The sequence below is a fragment of the Dendrobates tinctorius genome, unplaced genomic scaffold, assembly GCF_039654945.1.
Source record: "Dendrobates tinctorius isolate UK_male_01 unplaced genomic scaffold, ASM3965494v1 ptg000073l, whole genome shotgun sequence".
In the NCBI taxonomy this organism is placed as follows: domain Eukaryota; kingdom Metazoa; phylum Chordata; class Amphibia; order Anura; family Dendrobatidae; genus Dendrobates; species Dendrobates tinctorius.
In genome coordinates this window covers 10,025,966-10,046,491 of record NW_027361741.1, presented here as the reverse complement: position 1 = coordinate 10,046,491, position 20,526 = coordinate 10,025,966, and the positions used below count along the sequence as shown (strand labels likewise).

General features: G+C 42.5%; 1 protein-coding gene across 3 annotated transcripts in view; it reads left to right on the top strand.

Moving 5' to 3' along the window:
* The window catches only part of TRPV4 (transient receptor potential cation channel subfamily V member 4), a 175,261-nt gene that overhangs the window by 140,724 nt on the left and 14,011 nt on the right, over nt 1-20,526 (top strand). For 2 of the 3 annotated variants that reach the window (XM_073582629.1, XM_073582630.1), the window contains exons 11-14: nt 1,240-1,405; nt 3,752-3,818; nt 4,752-5,065; nt 20,132-20,259. In XM_073582629.1, coding sequence (XP_073438730.1) covers nt 1,240-1,405; nt 3,752-3,818; nt 4,752-5,065; nt 20,132-20,259 — 675 coding nt within the window. Of the gene's footprint in view, nt 1-1,239; nt 1,406-3,751; nt 3,819-4,751; nt 5,066-7,680; nt 7,842-20,131; nt 20,260-20,526 lie in introns of those variants that run through there. The other variant, XM_073582631.1, reaches the window with a different exon arrangement.

The window sequence follows — 20,526 nt, the reverse complement described above, 5'->3', positions numbered from 1 at the left end:
CTTGCAGCAGAGCTAGAGCCGAGGATTGTTGGCATATCACATCCCATGCGCTCGCATCAGATGCCATACGCTAGTCTGTTTTCAGCGTAAGGACGGGGTCACACTTGCGAGTGTGATGCAAGAAACTCGCGCGAGTCGTTCACATCAATGCCCGGCACTGCTGTTGGCACTCGGACCGGAGTGTGCGGCTGCATAGAAATACACTTGCGCGAGTTTCTTGCAGCACACTCGCAAGTGAGACTCCGGCCTGGTACAACTCTGTATAGTTATATAATGCTAAAGACTTAACAATATCATTCTGATGAAAGCTATTCTTTCTTCTAGACTAAATTTTTTGTAGCACTTAACTGTGTAATGATCTTGTGCGTAGGTAAAGGACTATTGTTTAACCCCTTCACGACCTATGATGTATAGATATGTCATGGATAGTGTTCTGGCATGTGATGTGGGCTCAGATGCTGAGCCCACATCTTTTCAGGCACATGACAGCTGATTTGATCAGCTGTCGTGTGCCCCTAACATCCCCGTGATCCACCTGCGGTTCTTAACATGTAAAATGCTGCTGTAAGTCTCTTAGTGCAAAAAATAAGCCCTCACCCAGCCCCAAAAAATGGAGGCGCTAAAGGGTCTCAGAAAATGGATTTTTTTTCTTTTTTAACAAACTTTGGATTTTTTTGTCACCACTTTAAAAAACAAAACAAAACCTACACGTTTAGTATCTGCAAACTCGTAATTACCTGAAGAATCGAAATTGTAGATCAGTTTTTGCATTTAGTGAACATAGTAAACATGTGGAATTGCACTTTTTTTGCAATTTGCCCGCACTTGGAATCTTTTACCCATTTTCCAGTACACAATATGGTAAAATCAATGTAGTTGTTCAAAAGTACAACTCGTCCTGCAAAAAAATCCCCCATGTGGCCATATTGATGAAAAAAATAAAAAAAAGTTATGGCTATGGGAAGAAGGTGAGCAAAAAACGAAAGCGCAAAAATGGAAAATCACAAGGTCATTAAGGGGTTAAAAGCAACACATATAGTTTAATAATCTTATGTTTTTGTGTTTCATGCCAACAAAAAATCCTGTCTATCTATTCCATTACTTGTATGTTTTGCTATGTGATTTAGGAAATTGTAACCTTCCTTGGAATCATATTCTCCAGTTACTTTCCAGGATTTTGTTTGTAGGTCTATATTCATTTTATATTTTTCTCCTTCTCACATTTTTTATTTAATCTAGCTTCATCTATTCAGTATTGATTATTGTTACCGCTGCCCTCTACTTGGCTGGTATTGAGGCTTATCTGGCCGTCATGGTGTTTGCCCTGGTTTTAGGATGGATGAATGCCCTATACTTTACCAGAGGACTGAAACTCACAGGGACATACAGCATTATGCTTCAGAAGGTGGGATGACATAATATATTGTTATTTTATATATTACTAAATATTTGTGTGTGTAATATACAGCTCTGGCAAAAATTAAGAGACCACTGCACAGTTTTATAAAAATCAGCTTCTCTACATGTCTGACAGCCATTCCATTCTAGTGTTAGTTGAATTCCAACCAGAGTACACCTCATTCTATTTAATGTGCTTCTGATTAGGTGATCATCTGAACCAAATCTTATTTAATGACGGAAACCATAAAAAAAAATCCCTGCTGTGGTGTTCACAATCCTCTTGCTATAGGACAAGCTGGATGGCAAAACAAGTGCTAGTAATATCCCAAAAGTAATAGGAATGAAAAAATAACTTTTAACCATGCCAAAGGAGTTGAAAAGAAAAGCCTTGAGTGAGGAAAAGAAGGGCTCAATTCTGGCTTAACTAGAAGAGGGATACAGTGAGCGTCATGTTGCCTCCATCCTTAAAATTTCTAAGACGGCAGTCCATTACAACCAGGTCAAGCAACCGACATTGGGAACAACAAAGCTACAGACTGGCAGAGGACAAAAACGACTCTCCACTGACCGGGATGACCGTCATCTTATTCGAATGTCACTCAACAACCGCAGGATGACATCAAGTGACCTACAAAAGGTATGGCAAATGGCAGCTGGGGTGAAGTGCACGGCAAGAACAGTTTGTAACAGGCTCCTAGAGGCAGGGCTCAAGTCACTAAAGCTAGGAAAAAAGCCTTTCATCAATGAGAAGCAAAGGAAAGCCAGGCTGAAGTTTGCCAAAGACCATAAGGATCAGACCATAGAGAACTGGAGTAAGGTAATCTTATCTAAAGAGTGTAATTTTCAGCTTTGCCCAACACCTGGTCGTCTAATGGATAGACGGAGACCTGGAGAGGCGTACAAGCCACAGAATCTTGCACCCCCATGTAAAATTTGGTGGAGAATCGGTGATGAACTGGGGATGCTTCAGCAAGGCTGGAATTGGGAAGGTTATCCTTTGCGAAGGACGTATGAATCAAGGCAATGTTCCCCAACCCAGAGGACTGTTTTTTCCAGCATGACAATGCGCCATGCCACACAGCTAGGTCAATCAATGTGTGGATGAAGGACCACCACATCAAATCCCTGTCATGGCTGGCCCAATCTCCAGACCTGAACCCCATTGAAAACTTCTGCAATGTAACCAAGAGGAAGATGGATAGTCACAAGCCATCAAACAAAGAAGAACTGCTTAAATTTTGTACCAGGAGTGGCAGTGGCATAAGGTCACCCAAAGCAGTGTGAAAGACTGATGGAAAGCATGCCAAGACGCATGAAAGCTGTGATTAAAAATCATGGTTATTCCACAAAATATTGATTTCTGAACTCTTCCTGAGTTAAAACATTAGTATTGTTGTTTCTAAAGGATTATGAACTTGTTTTCTTAGCATTATTTGAGGTCTGCAAGCACTGCATTTTTTTATTTTAACCATTTCTCATTTTCTGAAAATAAATACAAAATTTAGTGCTTGGAAATTTGAAGACATGTTGTCAGTAGTTTATAGAATAAAAGAATAAAAGAGCAATTTACATTTTACTCAAAAATATACCCATAAATAGAAAAATCAGGAAAACTGAAAATTTTGCAGTGGTCTCAATTTTTGCCAGAGATAGTGAGGAAAAAAAAAAGAAAATATATATATATATATATATATATATATATATATATATATATATATATATATATATACACTCTATATTTCTAATATATGTTTTTATTACATGACTGCTAAAAAAATTATCCTAATTTAATCATATAATCAGACCCCACAACAATTTGTCTTGCCAGCTCATCACTTTTCTTCATATCCTTCACTCTCTGTATACATTAAAAGTAATAGAGTGGCGAGCAGAGAGAACATACTGAGGCTATCACCAGCTTCTGCTTCTGATAAAGATGTCGTATTTCATGATGGCAGCAGTTGCGGCAGTGTCTAAGCACCAGCTCCCGCTTGAGAATCTCCAGTGCGTGTTGTGAAACTCAAACGAAACGTCATTGACTGTGAGGAAATAAAAACACAGATAGTAAGTTAGAATAGAGAGGGAACAGTAGAGAATATTTAATTGAAGTACATTAGAAAGTTATTAAATTAAATTGTTAGACATTAATATTAACTTTTAGGTTTGGAACAACCCTTATAATTGACGTTCTTTTCAGCAGACCCACTGGTCCTAGAGTCTCTTCTCGCTCACCTCTGTTTTATAATTTATTATTATTATTATTATTATTATTATTCATGATCTAACTTTCAATCCCAGCATTTGTGTTTTAGTTGAGATGACAGGTCTATATTTTTTTTTAATTTAACAGATCTTGTTTAAGGATTTGTTCCGCTTCCTCCTTGTGTATCTCCTCTTTATGATTGGCTACGCTTCAGGTATGTATAGTAAGGGGAAAAGAAATTTGTTATGTCTCATAAAACCAACCTCTGTAAGCATTAAAAAGTAGTGTCCAACTTGAAAATAATAATTTCTAAGTATGTAAAATGGTTAGATATAGAGCTTACTAGAAACATTACAAAAGTGGCCCAAACTGAAAATATCCACATCTGTCCTAGTTCTCAGCAGATCCACTTCCGACTTGGGTTCTACACTGAAAAATGTTTCCTGTCCTCTTTCCTCATTGTTGCTGGTTGATGTCATGTGCTAATTCAACCCCCTTCTCTGTGTACGCAATGATTGTGCTAGGAAAGGGGACTGTTTTAGCTGCACCACTGGTCTAATGCCAACGCAGGACATGTATTTTGTGTCAAACCCAAGCCAGGTGTACTTTTATACTTCCATCATATACTTAGTTATAACTGAATTATAGAAGTACATGGAAAATTTTGCTATTTTACAATTTTTCAGCTGGACAGCCACTCTAAAGCATTATTCCTCTCAGCCATAAATGGAATAATTCTAGAATGTTATCTAAATATGAACTATTTACCCAGATTTTCATAGCTGTAGAGTCTTTATAAACAATTTGAACATTAATACCTGCTTTTTGTTTAGATTATAGACTGTTTTGATCAATATTCCTGTGTATACGCTCACTGGCATGTACTCTACTGATCTTTAATATAGCTGCCATTTTGTACCATTATGGACTTCCAGTTTGATACATAAGTACATATACTATCTGGTAAAAATGTTGTCCTGTAGTGTAGAATACGGTGTCACTTTCCAAAAGTACAACTTGTTTTTCACTTGAAATTTGTAAATTAAGGGTTTGAAATGAAAGGATCTTGTATTGTGTTACATTGAAATGGTGTATTTGGTGAGGTGATCTATTTAGTAATGTTGCCATTCCTCACTTCTCCCTCTAGCTTTGGTATCCTTGCTGAATCCTTGTCCCATAAAGGAAATTTGCAGTAACGGAACGGACTGTTCTGTCCCGGAGTATCCATCCTGCCGAGACAACAGCACCTTTAGTAAATTCTTGCTGGATCTCTTCAAGCTAACCATTGGAATGGGAGACTTGGAGATGATCAACAGTGCCAAGTACCCAGCTGTCTTCATCATTCTTCTGGTTACTTATATCATCCTCACCTTTGTCCTTCTCCTTAACATGTTAATCGCTTTAATGGGGGAAACAGTTGGCCAGGTTTCGAAGGAGAGCAAACAAATCTGGAAGTTACAGGTAAGAATAAATCCAGGCATAGCTACAATAATTGGCTAAAAATTAAGGGTTATATGAGCATGAAAGCCACATGTAAGGAAACACTTGAACATTTCAGTATACAGTAGTCCCAAATCAATTGAACGGGATGTCATGAAGCTGTCCAGTAATGAAGCATAAGTGATGGTGGTTGCACTGGTACTCCAGCTCCAGGTCCTCCAGGATGGCGCATACATGCAAGCTATCCCATGACTACTGTATTATAGAGGCTTCTATTTACTTAGAAGCTTCCCTTCTTTTCCCAAACTTCTTATTCATGGACTCCCCTAAATAAACAGACAAAAAAACATTTTGGATTGAATTGGACAAATCTGCCTTTACTACAATAAACATGACAGATAATAACTTGAGGTAAAGAGGTTCTTGGAGCTCCAAAAACTGGAGGGAAACAAAAAAAAAAAAATCTATCTATCTATTCACTCCAAATAAAGGCAGCACTCCATGGTAATTATTTTCAAGTGGTAGTGAGTTTTATTCAGCCCACATATCAAGGCAACGTTTCGGCTCAACTGAGCCTTTCTCAAGCAATGGGTGGTACAAAAAAGTGTCTTTTTATAGACCATATAACAATCTCTCAATTGTCAATCATTTCACACTACAAAGATACATTAAGTGCATACAATTTCTTTCATTATAGTCAATAGACTTCATATGTGCAAACAGTGCAAAAGGTGCTTTGTGCTTATTACAATTCTTAAACCTTATAGTAAACTTCATCTTAATAGTGTTTTTGTGATTGCACATTAGTCATACAGTATTACAGTGTCTCATAACCCCTTTGGTTTACATACCACCACATGGAGGACGCCATGAACGCTGAAAACGCTGTATCTGGCGTTCCTGTAGCTCTACTGCGCATGTGCTATGAGTCATCAGCTCTGTCTTGTTCAGCCAGCCAATAGAAGAGCGTGTGTGGCATTTTCACTCTCTGCACAGGCGCCTAGGTATATTCATCACCTCATAGACGCCATATTGTGTGTGGCAGAAGGTCAAATAACGCTATTAAGCTATCATCCACATCAATTTTATATTTTAAGTCCAGCGTTTTTACTTAAATCATGTAGAACTATTCTTATATTAATCTTATGTCACCATCTGTCACCATATCGCTACAAAAAAAGCTGTTATTTCCCCAAAATTTTTTTTAATTATGTATATAAGGAAATCTATACAGCTGCTAATATCTTTTACTTGATATATAGGGATTTAAATTATATTATTAATTGCCCTGGAGCCCCGGACAACACCCTCATCAGGTTGCCTCCGGTTTATCCAGATAGCCACTCACGTGCACCACATGACCTTCCTCAGGCCACCTGATGCACCCCAGTAGCTAAAGGGCAATAAATCAGTTATCCCCGAAGCCATAGAAATCCACTCATCATCAAATTGGCATATTATTGATTGGCCACATGACAGAACCCTTATAAAAAACTATTCATAGAAAACCTTTTAGTAAAAAAAGTCACTTCACAGAAATTATTTTCTATACATGTTCTTAATATTCACCAGGGTAATTTCAACACTGTTACTATTTGGTTTTCTATGAATAGTTTTTTATAAGGGCCTGAGGAAGGTCATGTGGTGCACGTGAGTGGCTATCTGGATAAACCGGAGGCAACCTTATGAGGGTGTTGTCCGGGGCTCCAGGGCAATTAATAATATAATTTAAATCCCTGTATATCAAGTAAAAGATATTAGCAGCTGTATAGATTTCCTTACATACAAAATTTTTTTGGGGGAAATAACAGCTTTTTTTGTAGCGATATGGTGACAGATGGTGACTTAAGATTAATATAAGAATAGTTCTACATGATTTAAGTAAAAACGCTGGACTTAAAATATAAAATTGATGTGGATGATAGCTTAATAGCGTTATTTGACCTTCTGCCACACACAATATGGTGTCTATGAGGTGATGAATATACAGTACCTAGGCGCCTGTGCAGAGAGAGAAAATGCCACACACGCTCTTCTATTGGCTGGCTGAACATGACAGAGCTGATGACTCATAGCACTTGCGCAGTAGAGCTACAGGAACGCCAGATACAGCGTTTTCAGCGTTCATGGTGTCCTCCATGTGGTGGTATGTAAACCAAAGGGGTTATGAGACACTGTAGTACTGTATGACTAATGTGCAATCACAAAAACACTATTAAGATGAAGTTTACGATAAAGCTTAAGAATTGTAATAAGCACAAAGCACCTTTTGCACTATTTTGCACTTATGGAGTCTATTGACTATAATGAAAGAAATTGTATGCACTTAAATGTATTTTTGTTATGTAAAATGATTGACAATTGAGAGATTGTTATATGGTCTATAAAAAGACACTTTTTTGTACCACCCACTGCTTGAGAAAGGCTCAGTTGAGCCGAAACGTTGCCTTGATATGTGGGCTGAATAAAACTCACTACCACTTGAAAACAATTACCATGGAGTGCTGCCTTTATTTGGAGTGAATATTGAAATTGTGGCTGCAAACGGGACTTTCTGCCAGGGGCCAGGCACCCGAAGTTAAGTGCTGTGCTGTTTCCCATTTTTCATCTATCTGTCTGTCGGTCTGTCTATATAGCCTTACCCCCAGCTGCAGTCACAGACTCCAGGGCACCTCATGGCTGGAAAACAGTTTCCATCCATCGACTCCCAGGGACCCCATGCTGAGAGCACCAGGCAGTTACCATAATTCACCAACTACAAAAACGTCCTCCCTCCTGCCTGCCACAGTGAGTATTTCCTAAACACCATAATGTGAGTCCCTCCAAAAAAAAATCATGCTCTTTCCACCCCCTCTTGAATCTTGAGTGCCCACAGATCAATACCTATTGGGTTCAAATGAACCCCATCGCCCCTCCACAAATTCCCTTCCTCGGACTCAAAGTTCACATGCCTAACTACAACCTGCCCCATTTCTGGCTGCAAAACTCCCCATAGCCTTATTCACTTCTATCCTTGTAGTGTTAATTTTTTCCACAGATTGAGTAACCCAACAGACTTTTCTGGGCACAATATCAGACCAAACTATCTTCATGGTCAGTTATGATGCCCATAAACGCAACAAATCTTGGTGGATATCCCTTATTAATTCTCTGCAGGAACGAACCCCTAAATCATTCCCGCTAACATGTACACCAGCACTTCTGGAGGGCAATCTAACCTGGTGAAACAGTGAAAATCCAGTACCTGAGGCCAGTTCATACCACAAACTCTTATCCACCTAATTACTATGTTACTCCTGGGAAAACCCCTATTGACGCCCTTTTTTTGGAATGTCTACCCTCAACGCTCCCCAATAAATGAATGAATTATTATCCACACTAACCACACTATGATGAAAAAGAAGGGTGGAAAATAGGAAGAGCATCAAGTGAGACCAACTACTAGTAAAACTCCCATTATTATTATTATTATTATTATTATTATTATATATATATATATTTTTTTTTTTTTTTTTTTATATACCAATGAGGGCGCATTTAGAATTTATATCTCTACCACATTCCCAAATGCCTATCTTGTGAACTGCTTCGGGAGGTAGACCCCTCCACCTCTGCCACTGTTGCAGCAGCAATTCTAAAAAGTGCGTTGAAAATTCAGAATCGTCAAGCACTTTTTAAACACAGTCGCAAACTGATAGCGATATTTTAATAAGAGGCCTGCCTAAAGCCTGATAACTTTTAAAACACATTACTGGTCACATGCTGGACTCTTTTAATGCCCTTAAAACAACTCTTTTTACTTTACCCATCTGATTGGTTTTAGAGCAGCGAATCCAGAATTCCACTGATTCCCCCACTGCTACAGCTCATTGATTCAATATGCCCTCCTTCCTGACTGAAAATGGTGCCACCAATTTCCCTATTCTCATGAACCCAAAGAGCACCCACTACAAAAGGCAGTTAAAATGACATCAAAAAGGCGAACTACAAACTTGACCCAGCTTCCCTCACAATTTAATCAACAACTTAAGAGAAACTGACCTGCTAGTGTCAGACGTTTTTCTACTCCTCATATCCTTCACAATCTGAGAAACTAGAAAATTATTTGCAATGTCCCGTAAAACCCCTGAATTTATACCCAAATATTACCCCTGCCAAAAATCGGTTAAGTCTTCAAACTGATCCCCCTTCTTTTTCCACTTTTCCCAACCAAATCAGCATGGAGTCTATGTAATTCTCATCTGACCCGGAAACCCCTATCTACTGATTCCACTCCACCCACTGCCTTCAGGCTCCGTTGTACGCCCTCCACATTCTGTCTGCTAGTGCCACCCTAATAAATGCTCTTGAGTCTCAAAGACTAATTCCCAGAGCTCGGAGGGCCATGTGCAGCCAACAGACTCCGCCACCTGCGCTAAGCTCCAAAAACACTCCCACTGTAATTGATAAAGGGAGTAGACAATTGAGTTCTCCACCCTGAGGATATGCACTGCCTCCACCCAAAGTTAAGTCAAAGGCAACGCATAACAAAATAACGCAATAAATGGACCACAGGAGTTGAGAAGGCAGGTTGTTAATAGCCATCCCCACTGACATATTATCACAATGAAACCTGATCTTTCTGTCCCTAAATTGCTCACCCCATACTGACTACACCACCATTTTTGGAAAAAACTCCAACAGTGTAAGGTTCCCCATGAAAACTGCCTCCCTTAATCACTCTGACCATTATCCCAAGCACCATTGACCCCTGCAGTAAGCCCCAAACCCCACACCACCCACTGCATCAGTAAAGCGATTACAATCAAAATTCTCCACCATCTCAACAATAATTAAGGACTGTCCATTATACCTGTCCTGGAAGCCCTTTCAAACTTGCAGATCATTCCTGAGTCCCTTTTTCAACCTAATGTAATGTCTAGGGGGCAAAATCCCTGCGATATCGCTGCAGCTAGCTGGTGCGTGAAGACCCGACCCATGGGAATAATTCAGCAAGCAAAATTTACCTTCCCATTCAGTGATTGAAGGTCCCTCAGCAGTATCTTTTAAAGCCACATCACATGGTGGACTACCGTGCACAGTGCCGCAATTTTTTCCTCATGCAACCTGCACTGTATCTTTTCAGTGGCAATGGTAACACCCAAAAACTAAGACAGGTGGTTGTCCCTTCCATCTTCTCTTGCACCAGAGAAACTGCAAAACAACTAGCCCACCATTCCATTGACTTTATTATTAACTGGAAAACCGGGAAGTCCGGAGGACTAATGGAAAAGAAATCATCCAGATAATGGATGGCTGACGGTATCCTGACTACATCACACACCACCCATTCCAAAAAAGTACTTAAAGCCTGAAATGGATCAGCCATTGGTAGGCACCTATCTACAAAATATGACCTCTCCTAGAAGTAACCCGAAAGGGGTAAACTATTGAGATGCACAGGTAACAAACGGAAAGCGGAAGACCCAATATCAGTCTTGCCTAGCAGTGCCCCCTTTCTATATTTCCTCACCCAATGTACTGCCGTATCAAATGAGGTATAGACCAGGGACCAAGGCTCCCAAATCTATCCCATCATTTACAAAAAAAACCCTAGGGGCCAATAAATGCTGAAATTTATTTGTCACTTTCTTGGATACCACCCCCATTGGTGAAACCACCAGGTTGTCCAAAGGGGAGAAAGTAATAGACCAGCCATCCGTCTGCAATTAACTTATCCACAATCTTTTTATTTACACCCGATGGATGCTGATAAACAGACTTTAAGATTTTTAAAGTAAGGCTATGTGCACATGCTGCAGATTCACCTGCGGGTTTTTCCGCGCGGATCCGCAGGTAAAACCGCAAGTGAAGTGACCTGCGGTTTTCCTGCGGATTTGCCTGCGGTTTGACACCTGGACAATGGAACAGGTTTCAAACCGCTGCGGAATCCGCAGAAAGAATTGACATGCTGTGGTTTTGTAAACCGCACCAAAACCGCGCGGAAAAAAACGCAGCGTGGGCACAGCGGTTTTGAAAACCCATAGGATAGCATGGTACTGTACCATGTCTGCAGAACTGCTGCGGATCCGCAGGGCCAAAAACACTGCGGAACCGCAGCAGAATCCGCAGCGTGTGCACATAGCCTAAATGGAACCTCGTGTGCTAGGAAGAGAACTTTGAAACTGTAACAAAAACCTTCCTCTAACACTGTCTTATCTCTTTTAGGATACCTACTTAGATAAGGGGAGTCTCTGGACTCTCCCCCTTTTGTAATGTCCCCACCATTCCTATGCTTTCCTTTCTTAAAGCAACAGGCTGATCTGTGTGAACCCCCACCATAGGACAAACACTGGTGTTTAAATTTACAGTTTCCACCAAACTTGCACTGTCCCTCATCAACTGCCAACATAAACAACACCTGTCTTTGTCTCTGCACCAACAGCTTGGGCTGCACCCCCTGAACCCCATGTTGGTTGTGGGTCGCCCCTCACACCCAAGGCAGCGGGGTACTCGGTACCGGGCCGGCGTCCGGGAGAATGCGTGTCACAGCAGTGGTGACCCGGTCCGTGGCCCTGGGCGCCCAAGCAATGGGAGATGTAGTTAATGGTAGAATAGTTTGTGACGCCACCCGTGGTGTTTGGCAAGTAAGATGTTGAGTCAACGCTGCATGCAGATCCACTGGGACTGACGGTGTGGTGCAGCAAAGATGGTGTAGCTCCCCACAGGTGGAGCTGTAGTCCCAGGGCAGTGTAGGTGCAATGGATGAGGAGAGGCGCAGAATGGTATAGATGCTGGTTCCCAGGTGTAGCGGTGCTGGAATAACTGGAGGACAACAGAGTATGCGGTTCCAAAGCTTTACTCACTGTTTGCAGTTCACACAACTGCCTGCCTCCGCACTGTGTTCTTCAGGTCAGGGCCCCAGTCAACCTCCAGGCAGGATAGGATTCTCCCCTCCACACTCCGCCAATATGTACCTTACTGAACGACTCCTCTAATGCGCCTTTAGGTGCGAAGCACTCCAGTACTTAGTTACCCTGGAATGCCTCTCTCTAGGTGTTCCTAGTCTCTACTTGTATGACAGACAGCTGTAGCCTGCTTTGGGGACTCCTCTCTGCGTCCCGGCTCTCTATTCAGTTGCTGTTGTGTCCCAAGTCTATGATGGGAGTAAGGCGTTAGTGGCTCACTACTCCTCCGGTGTTGTGAGTTCATTTTTCCCTTCACCATTCACCATTGAGGTCTGATGAACTACCTCCTTTGGTGAAGGAAGGTAGTGAGGCTGATTACCAAACACCTGGGCAGCTAGATGATGACTGGGTGGCTGGAATTGAGGACTGGATATAAGGCAGCCGACGCCCTTCTGCCTTGCTGGTGATCCTGCTGGATTCTTGGAGACCAGTCTGATTCCTGCGTCTCAAAGCTAAGTTTTTCTGCTCTGCTTTGTACACTTCAGTTTTGTTTTTGTTTTGCCTTGTTTTTTGGGAGTTCTGCCATCCCCGGCCGGGGGTGAGCTGAATTCCATTTTTGTCTCTGATCTGTTGATCTTTTGCTCTGTCTTCAGAATATACCTGAGTGCTGATATAGTCTTTTGAAGCCTAGCGACTTCAGGGCCTGTTTTTCCTAACAGTCGGTTGGCACATTTTGGATAGGGTTTTTGCGGATGGCAGACAGCAGCTTTCCTATCCTGTCCTATTTAGTTAGCTTGGGCCCCATCATTTGCTCAACCTATTTTTCTATCTGTGTTAGTGTTTTCATCTTGCTTTACCGTCATTATATGTTGGGGGCTGCCTATTGCTTTGGGGTCTGCTCTGGGGCAGTTTAGTTTTTCCCCTTTCTGTCTTTAGGCTATGTAGTTCTCCAGCTGTGATCGAGGGGTCTAGGGCACCGTAGGAACCCCCCACGGCTACTGCTAGTTGTTGTGGATAGGTTCAGGGGTCTGCAATCCGATAGCTGCCAACCTCTCTGGTTTTTTCTGGACTTAGCTAGTATTTTGTTTTTTTCCTCCTTCGGGGACTCATCATAACAGGATCACCAGCCATACCGCAGATCCTAGGGTACTCAATAGCAGGAGAGAATTCTAAAAAAAAAAAAAAAAAAAGTGTCAGAATTTTTTTTTGTGCATATTTTTTCCTCTATATCTCTGACGCCATAGGGGGAATTTTTCTCTCAATGGAGATGAAGCAATTGTCTGATCATGTGGAGCAGCTCGCTGCTGAAGTGCAGGGAATTTCCGCCTATCTTGCTCATTCACATGCTGCTGAACCAAAGATTCCTACTCCTGATGTGTTTTTTGGGGATCGGTCTAAATTCCTGAATTTCAAGAATAATTGTAAATTATTTTTTGCCTTGAAACCTAACTCGTCGGGGAACTCCGCGCAGCAGGTTAAAATTGTCATCTCTTTGCTGCGCGGTGATCCCCAGGATTGGGCATTTTCTTTGAAACCTGATGATCCTATTCTGAATAATGTGAACGCATTTTTTCAAGCCTTGGGGTTGTTGTATGATGAACCTAATGCTATTGATCAGGCTGAAAAGACCGTGTTGGCATTAAGCCAGGGTTGGGATTCGACAGAGTTGTACTGTCAAAAATTCCGAAAGTGGGCGGTCCTTACTACCTGGAATGATGGTGCCTTGGCAGCCCTCTTTTGGAAGGGTTTGTCAGAAACTGTAAAAGATACTATGGTGGGATTTGCTGTTCCCTCTGGTCTTGACGATTCTATGTCATTAGCCATTCAGGTGGATCGGCGTTTACGTGAACGCAAAACTACACGAGAGATGTTGCCACCTGTTGAACAAATGTCTGAACCTATGCAATGTGATAGAGTTTTGTCTAGGGGGCAACGTCAGGAGTTCAGAAGGCGTAATAAGTTGTGCTTTTTTTGTGGAGATGCCTCGCATATTATTTCTGTCTGCCCTAAACGAGAGAAACGTTGTGCACACACGTTTTCTGTGGGTGGTGTTCAACCTAAGTTTCTTCTGGCAATTACTCTGATCTGCTCCCTGTCCACATTTTCCGCCAAGGCTTTTGTGGATTCAGGAGCAGCTCTGAACCTGATGGACTTGGATTTTGCTAAACGTTGTGGATTTCCTATGACACCTCTGCGGACGCCTATCCCTTTGAGGGGTATTGATGCTACTCCTTTGGTGAAGAATAAACCTCAGTTTTGGACCCAGGTGGTAATGCGGTTCGCCCCAGACCATCAAGAAAATTGCAGATTTTTGGTGTTGCATAACTTGCATGATACCATTGTTCTGGGGTTTCCCTGGTTGCAAATCCATAATCCAGTTCTGGATTGGAAATCTTTGTCTGTGGTGAGTTGGGGTTGTCGGTGTGCCCTTAGTGATGCTCCTGTTTTCTCCACCTCTCCCCAGTCGCATGATGTTCCTGACTATTTGGCTGACTTTTATGATGTATTTAGTGAGAATGAGTCTGCGTCTTTGCCTCCTCATAGGAGTTATGACTGTGCAATTGAGCTGAACCCGGGGTGTAAATTACCCAAGGGTCGGCTTTTCAATTTATCTGTACCCGAGCACGAGGCTATGCGATCCTATATTAAGGAGTCGTTGGAGAAGGGTCATATTAGACCATCCTCTTCATCCTTAGGTGCTGGGGTTTTTTTCGTGGCTAAAAAGGATGGTTCATTAAGGCCTTGTATTGACTATCGTGCCCTCAACAAAATTACTGTTAAATATCAGTATCCATTACCCCTGATTTCTGATCTATTCTCCAGAGTTAAAGGTGCTTGCTGGTTTACCAAGCTTGACCTCAGGGGGGCGTATAATCTTATTCGCATTAAGCATGGGGATGAATGGAAGACGGCGTTTAATACTCCGGAGGGACATTTTGAGTACCTGGTGATGCCTTTTGGGCTCACTAATGCCCCTTTTGTCTTCCAGTGCTTCATGAACGATATATTCCGAGACTTTGTGGAAACATTTTTGATTATCTATCTGGATGATATTTTGATCTTCTCCAAGAATTGGGACTCTCATGTGGAACATGTTCGGACTGTGTTCCGGATTTTGAGGGAGAATTCCCTGTATGTCAAGGGATCGAAATGCCTTTCTGGGGTACAGAGGATTTCATTTTTGGGATTTATTTTGTCTCTGTCAACTATTGAAATGGACCCGGCCAAGGTACAGGCCATTTATGATTGGGTTCAGCCCACTTCTTTGAAGGCCCTCCAGAAGTTTTTGGGTTTTGCTAATTTTTATCGGAAATTTATAGCTAATTTTTCTGGTATTGCCACGCCATTGACTGATCTGACTAAGAAGGGTGCTGATGTGTTGAATTGGTCTCTGGAGGCTGTTGCTTCCTTTCAGGAGCTAAAGCGAAGATTTACCTCCGCCCCGGTTTTGCGGCAACCTGATGTCTCACTCCCATTTCAGGTGGAGGTGGACGCTTCTGAGATTGGTGCAGGAGCGGTGTTGTCCCAAAAAGATCCTGTGACATCTAAAATGAATCCTTGTGCTTTCTTTTCCCGAAAGTTCTCCCCATCCGAACATAACTATGATGTAGGGAATCGGGAACTGTTGGCCATGAAAAGGGCATTTGAGGAGTGGAGACATTAGTTGGAGTGATCCAAACACCAAGTCGTGGTCCTTACTGACCACAAGAATTTGATTTACCTGGTGTCGGCCAAGCGCTTGAATCCTAGACAGGCTAGGTGGGCCTTATTTTTCACACGTTTTGATTTTGTGGTCTCTTTTCTTCCGGGCACTAAGAATGTCAAGGCAGACGCCCTTTCTAGGAGTTTCCTTGCTGATTCCCCTGTTGTGACTAAGCCTGCTACCATCTTAGGCGAGGGGGTAGTTCTTTCTGCCATCTCGCCCGATTTGAGACGTGCTGTGGAAGAGTTTCAGGAGGACAAACCTGAGCGTTGTCCCAGTGGAAAGTTGTATGTTCCTGACCAGTGGAGGAAGAGAGTGATGTCTGAAGTTCATTGCTCTGCATTGGCTGGTCATCCAGGTATTTTTGGTACTAGAGATCTGGTGAGTCGGTCTTTTTGGTGGCCCGCCTTGTCTCGTGATGTCAGGAATTTTGTGCAGTCCTGTGGGACTTGCTCCCGGTCTAAACCTTGTTCTCGCTCTAGTGGCTTTTTGATGCCTTTGCCGGTGCCCAGGAGGCCATGGACCCATATTTCAATGGATTTTATCTCTGATATGCCTGTCTCTCAGAGAATGACTGTTATTTGGGTGATTTGTGATAGATTCTCTAAGCTGGTCCATCTTGTACCACTCCCTAAGTTGCCATCTTCCTCTGAGTTGGTGCCCTTGTTTTTGCAACAGGTGGTTCGCTTGCACGGGATTCCTGAGAACATTGTATCTGACAGAGGAGTTCAGTTTGTGTCTAGATTTTGGAGGACTTTCTGTTCCAAGCTGGGAATTCAGTTGTCCTTCTCCTCTGCGTTTCACCCTCAGACCAATGGGCAGACGGAGAGAACAAACCAGACTTTGGAGTCGTATTTGAGATGTTTTATTTCTGCCGATCAGGATGATTGGGTTTCATTTTTGCCCTTGGCCGAATTTGCTTTAAATAATAGAGCTAGTTCTGCCACTTTGATGTCACCTTTTTTTTGTAACTTTGGGTTTCACCCTCGATTTTCGTCAGGGCAGGTGGAGCCTTCTGCCTGCCCAGGTGTTGACACTGTGGTGGAGAGAATGCACCAGATCTGGGACCAAGTAGTGGATAAGTTGTCTCTCTCCCAGGAAAAGGCCCAGCGGTTTTCCAACCGGCGTAGGACCATTGGTCCCCAGTTTAAGGTGGGTGATATGGTTTGGTTGTCATCAAAAAATATCGCTATGAAGGTGGCTTCTCCTAAGTTTAAGCCTAGATTTATTGGACCTTACAAGATTTTGGAAATTATTAATCCGGTCTGTTTTCGGTTGGCTCTTCCTGTCACATTTAAAATTCATAATGTGTTTCCTAAGTCCTTGTTGAAGAGGTTTGTTGAACCAGTAGTTCCTGTGGTGGCACCTCCTGACCCTGTATTGGTTGAAGGTAACATGGAATATGAGGTAGAGAAGATACTGGATTCCCGTCTGGCTAGACGGAGACTCCAGTATTTGGTTAAGTGGAAGGGTTATGGTCAGGAGGATAATTCCTGGGTCTCTGCCTCTGATATTCATGCCGAAAGATTGGTGCGTGCCTTTCATCGGGCTCACCCGGATCGCCCTGGTGGCATGGATGAGGGTTCGGTGACCCCCCTCCTCAAGGGGGAGGTACTGTTGTGAGTTCATTTTGCCCTTCACCATTGAGGTCTGATGAACTACCTCCTCTGGTGAAGGAAGGTAGTGAGGCTGATTACCAAACACCTGGGCAGCTAGATGATGACTGGGTGGCTGGAATTTAGGACTGGATATAAGGCAGCCGACGCCCTTCTGCCTTGCTGGTGATCCTGCTGGATTCTTGGAGACCAGTCTGATTTCTGCGTCTCAAAGCTAAGTTTTTCTGCTCTGCTTTGTACACTTCAGTTTTGTTTTTGTTTTGCCTTGTTTTTTGGGAGTTCTGCCATACCCGGCCGGGGGTGAGCTGAATTCCATTTTTGTCTCTGATCTGTTGATCTTTTGCTCTGTCTTCAGAATATACCTGAGTGCTGATATAGTCTTTTGAAGCCTAGCGACTTCAGGGCCTGTTTTTCCTATCAGTCGGTTGGCACATTTTGGATAGGGTTTTTGCGGATGGCAGACAGCAGCTTTCCTATCCTGTCCTATTTAGTTAGCTTGGGCCCCATCATATGTAGTTCTCCGGCTGTGATCGAGGGGTCTAGGGCACCGTAGGAACCCCCCACGGCTACTGCTAGTTGTTGTGGATAGGTTTAGGGGTCTGCAATCCGATAGCTGCCAACCTCTCTGTTTTTTTCTGGACTTAGCTAGTATTTTGTTTTTTTCCTCCTTCGGTGACTCATCATAACACTCCGGTGTCTGTTGCCTGACATAAAGATCCAATCAACCTCGGGGACCGGGCCCCGGCCTTTGCGCTCTGGACTGGAAGGGTTCTCTCTCTTTCTCAGCCTGCTTCCCACCGTCCTTCTATTCTCCTTCGTTCCGATCTGTTCTATCTCTCTTATGGAATCTGTAGTCTCCAGTCTACGTCTTTTTCCTTCTGTTCCTTTCCCGTGCCAGCTGGCTCAGGTCACTGAGGCAGCTGCAGCACTCCTTCCTCCATCCCTCTTCCAGGGATCCTCACTCCTGTCTGAGTGACTTTCTTCTCTGGGACTCACCCCAGACTGACCTTCTGTCAGACTGATCTAACCGACTGCCCTGAAATCCTACACCTTCCCTCTCTTTTATAGCTAACTCCACCCACCTCCCCAGCACCTCTCATGTTACGAAGCCAGGGACCACAAAATGCACCCTATGACCTTTCCAGCATAAAGCATGGATGGGTCCCTGCTGAACGATCCTGTGTGTGGGGTGCAGGTGTTGGAAAGCGAAAGGGAGTTCCCAGCCTACCTGGATGGTGGGGTACCACACCTTTAAGAGAAGGTGCAGTACCTCGGTGGCGACTGAAGCCTCAGGGGCGCCACAGTTGAACACCCTGGCACCTTTTTGAAAGGACTGCCCAAAAGGGGATAGTGTCATTACTTTTAGGCATAGCCCTAATATAATAGTCCTATTATAGTCCTATCATATAGTCCTATATAGTCCTATTATAGTCCTATCATAGTCCTATTATAATTGCCAGACCTGAATTAACAAGCATTTCTCACCTACTGTGTCCCCCCATTTCCTTGTAGATTGTAAGCTTGCGAGCAGGGACCTCACTCCTAATGTCATTGTTTGAATTGTCTTAACTTGTATTGAATTTATTGTCTGTACATGTCCCCGCTTAATTGTAAAGTGCTGCGGAATATGTTGGCGCTATATAAATAAAAATTATTATTATTATTATTATAGCCCAATAACTTTTTGATCACACCGAATACTAGGTCGCACTGCCCTCTTCTGATGGAATTGCTTGTCATATCTCAACCAAGTCTGCCCCCTATAAATTCTGTGTACTTCGCCTATGCGGTCCATATAGCACAGTAGCCCAGAGCAATGCTCAGGTTTCTTCTCACTTATGGCGCTAGCTAAAATTGCGAAAGCCTGTAACAAGTTAGAAAAGGTTTGAGGAATTTAGCAGCCACCTACGCTTCTCCTCTTCCTACTTCTTACTCTAATCCGCTTTCCCTTTATCAAAGTTAGACTTTTCCAGTGGAAGAAGAGAAAATATTTCTACATATTCATCATTCCAGATTTTTTTTCTTTCACATACTTTTTTTAAATGAGCCCCTATCGGATCCTCAAAACAGGCATGTACCTTTCGCTTAGCCCTATTATGCAACACAATCCTATCCCCTACCTTATCCTCTTCAGTTTGTACGGACACCGAAACTTTGGTCCCACTCAATTCCACTACCTCTGACAGAGAGACCAGTTGCCCTAAAGGATTATGCCCAGCCAACCACACAGGAAGCAGGGACCCCGATACCATGTTATTAGCCCTCTCCAACCTTTCCAACAGCTCCTGAACACCTCCCAGTAAAATATCCAAATTTTCCCTTTCCTCATTCTGAACCACTGGAACTGGACCTATAACCGGAGTGCTCCCAAGTGAGATGTAAAAAAATATTACTATATACATATTTTTTGCCTAAAATACAAACGAAATATGTCATCTTTAACTTTAGGCCTTTTAGAGATCATTTCATCTTCAGCTTGCTTAACTGTTCACAATAACAGTAATTTTGACCATAGTGTCCAAACCTTTACATGCCACTGTATCTCCAAAAATATATGGCAGATTTAAAAAAGAAAAAAACCCTGACTATGCAATTTTTAACCTGGTGATAGATTCATCATTCAGGACGTAATTTTCAAACAGCATGTATGTGTTCACCATAGTTTTGTAATTTATTCTTTGAGCTAATGTGGGTGCATTAAAGATGTTTTGCGAGGTTCACGGAAATCTAGGAAAAAACTTTACTATACATCGGAGATTTTTTTTCCAACCATTATATCAAGCTCTACTGATCACTTTTCGCTTCCATATGTTGTTGTAAGTTTTTTTGGGGTAATATAGAATGACACTGCATTCACTTTCTTTAATCTATTTTACTTTAGTGGGCCACCACCATCCTGGACATTGAGAGGTCATTTCCAGTCTTCATAAGAAAAGCTTTTCGTTCTGGAGAGATGGTAACAGTCGGAAAGGATTTAGATGGAACGCCTGATCGACGATGGTGCTTTAGGTAATAATATTTTCACCTTTTTGATTTTTTTGTTATGGAATATTTACCTGACAGTCAAGTCAAGATGATCCTTTTAGGGAGGTTGCCAAGGAGTGTTCATATTGATGGCCTACCTTTCGAGGCTATCAATATCAGATCAATGCGAGTCGGACACCTGGCATCCCCACTGATCCACTGTTTTCAGGTCTCACCTCCGGCATAAGAACACAGTGTATGGAGCCATAATGACAGATCTTTATACACTGTGTGGTTACAGTTTTGGGTATT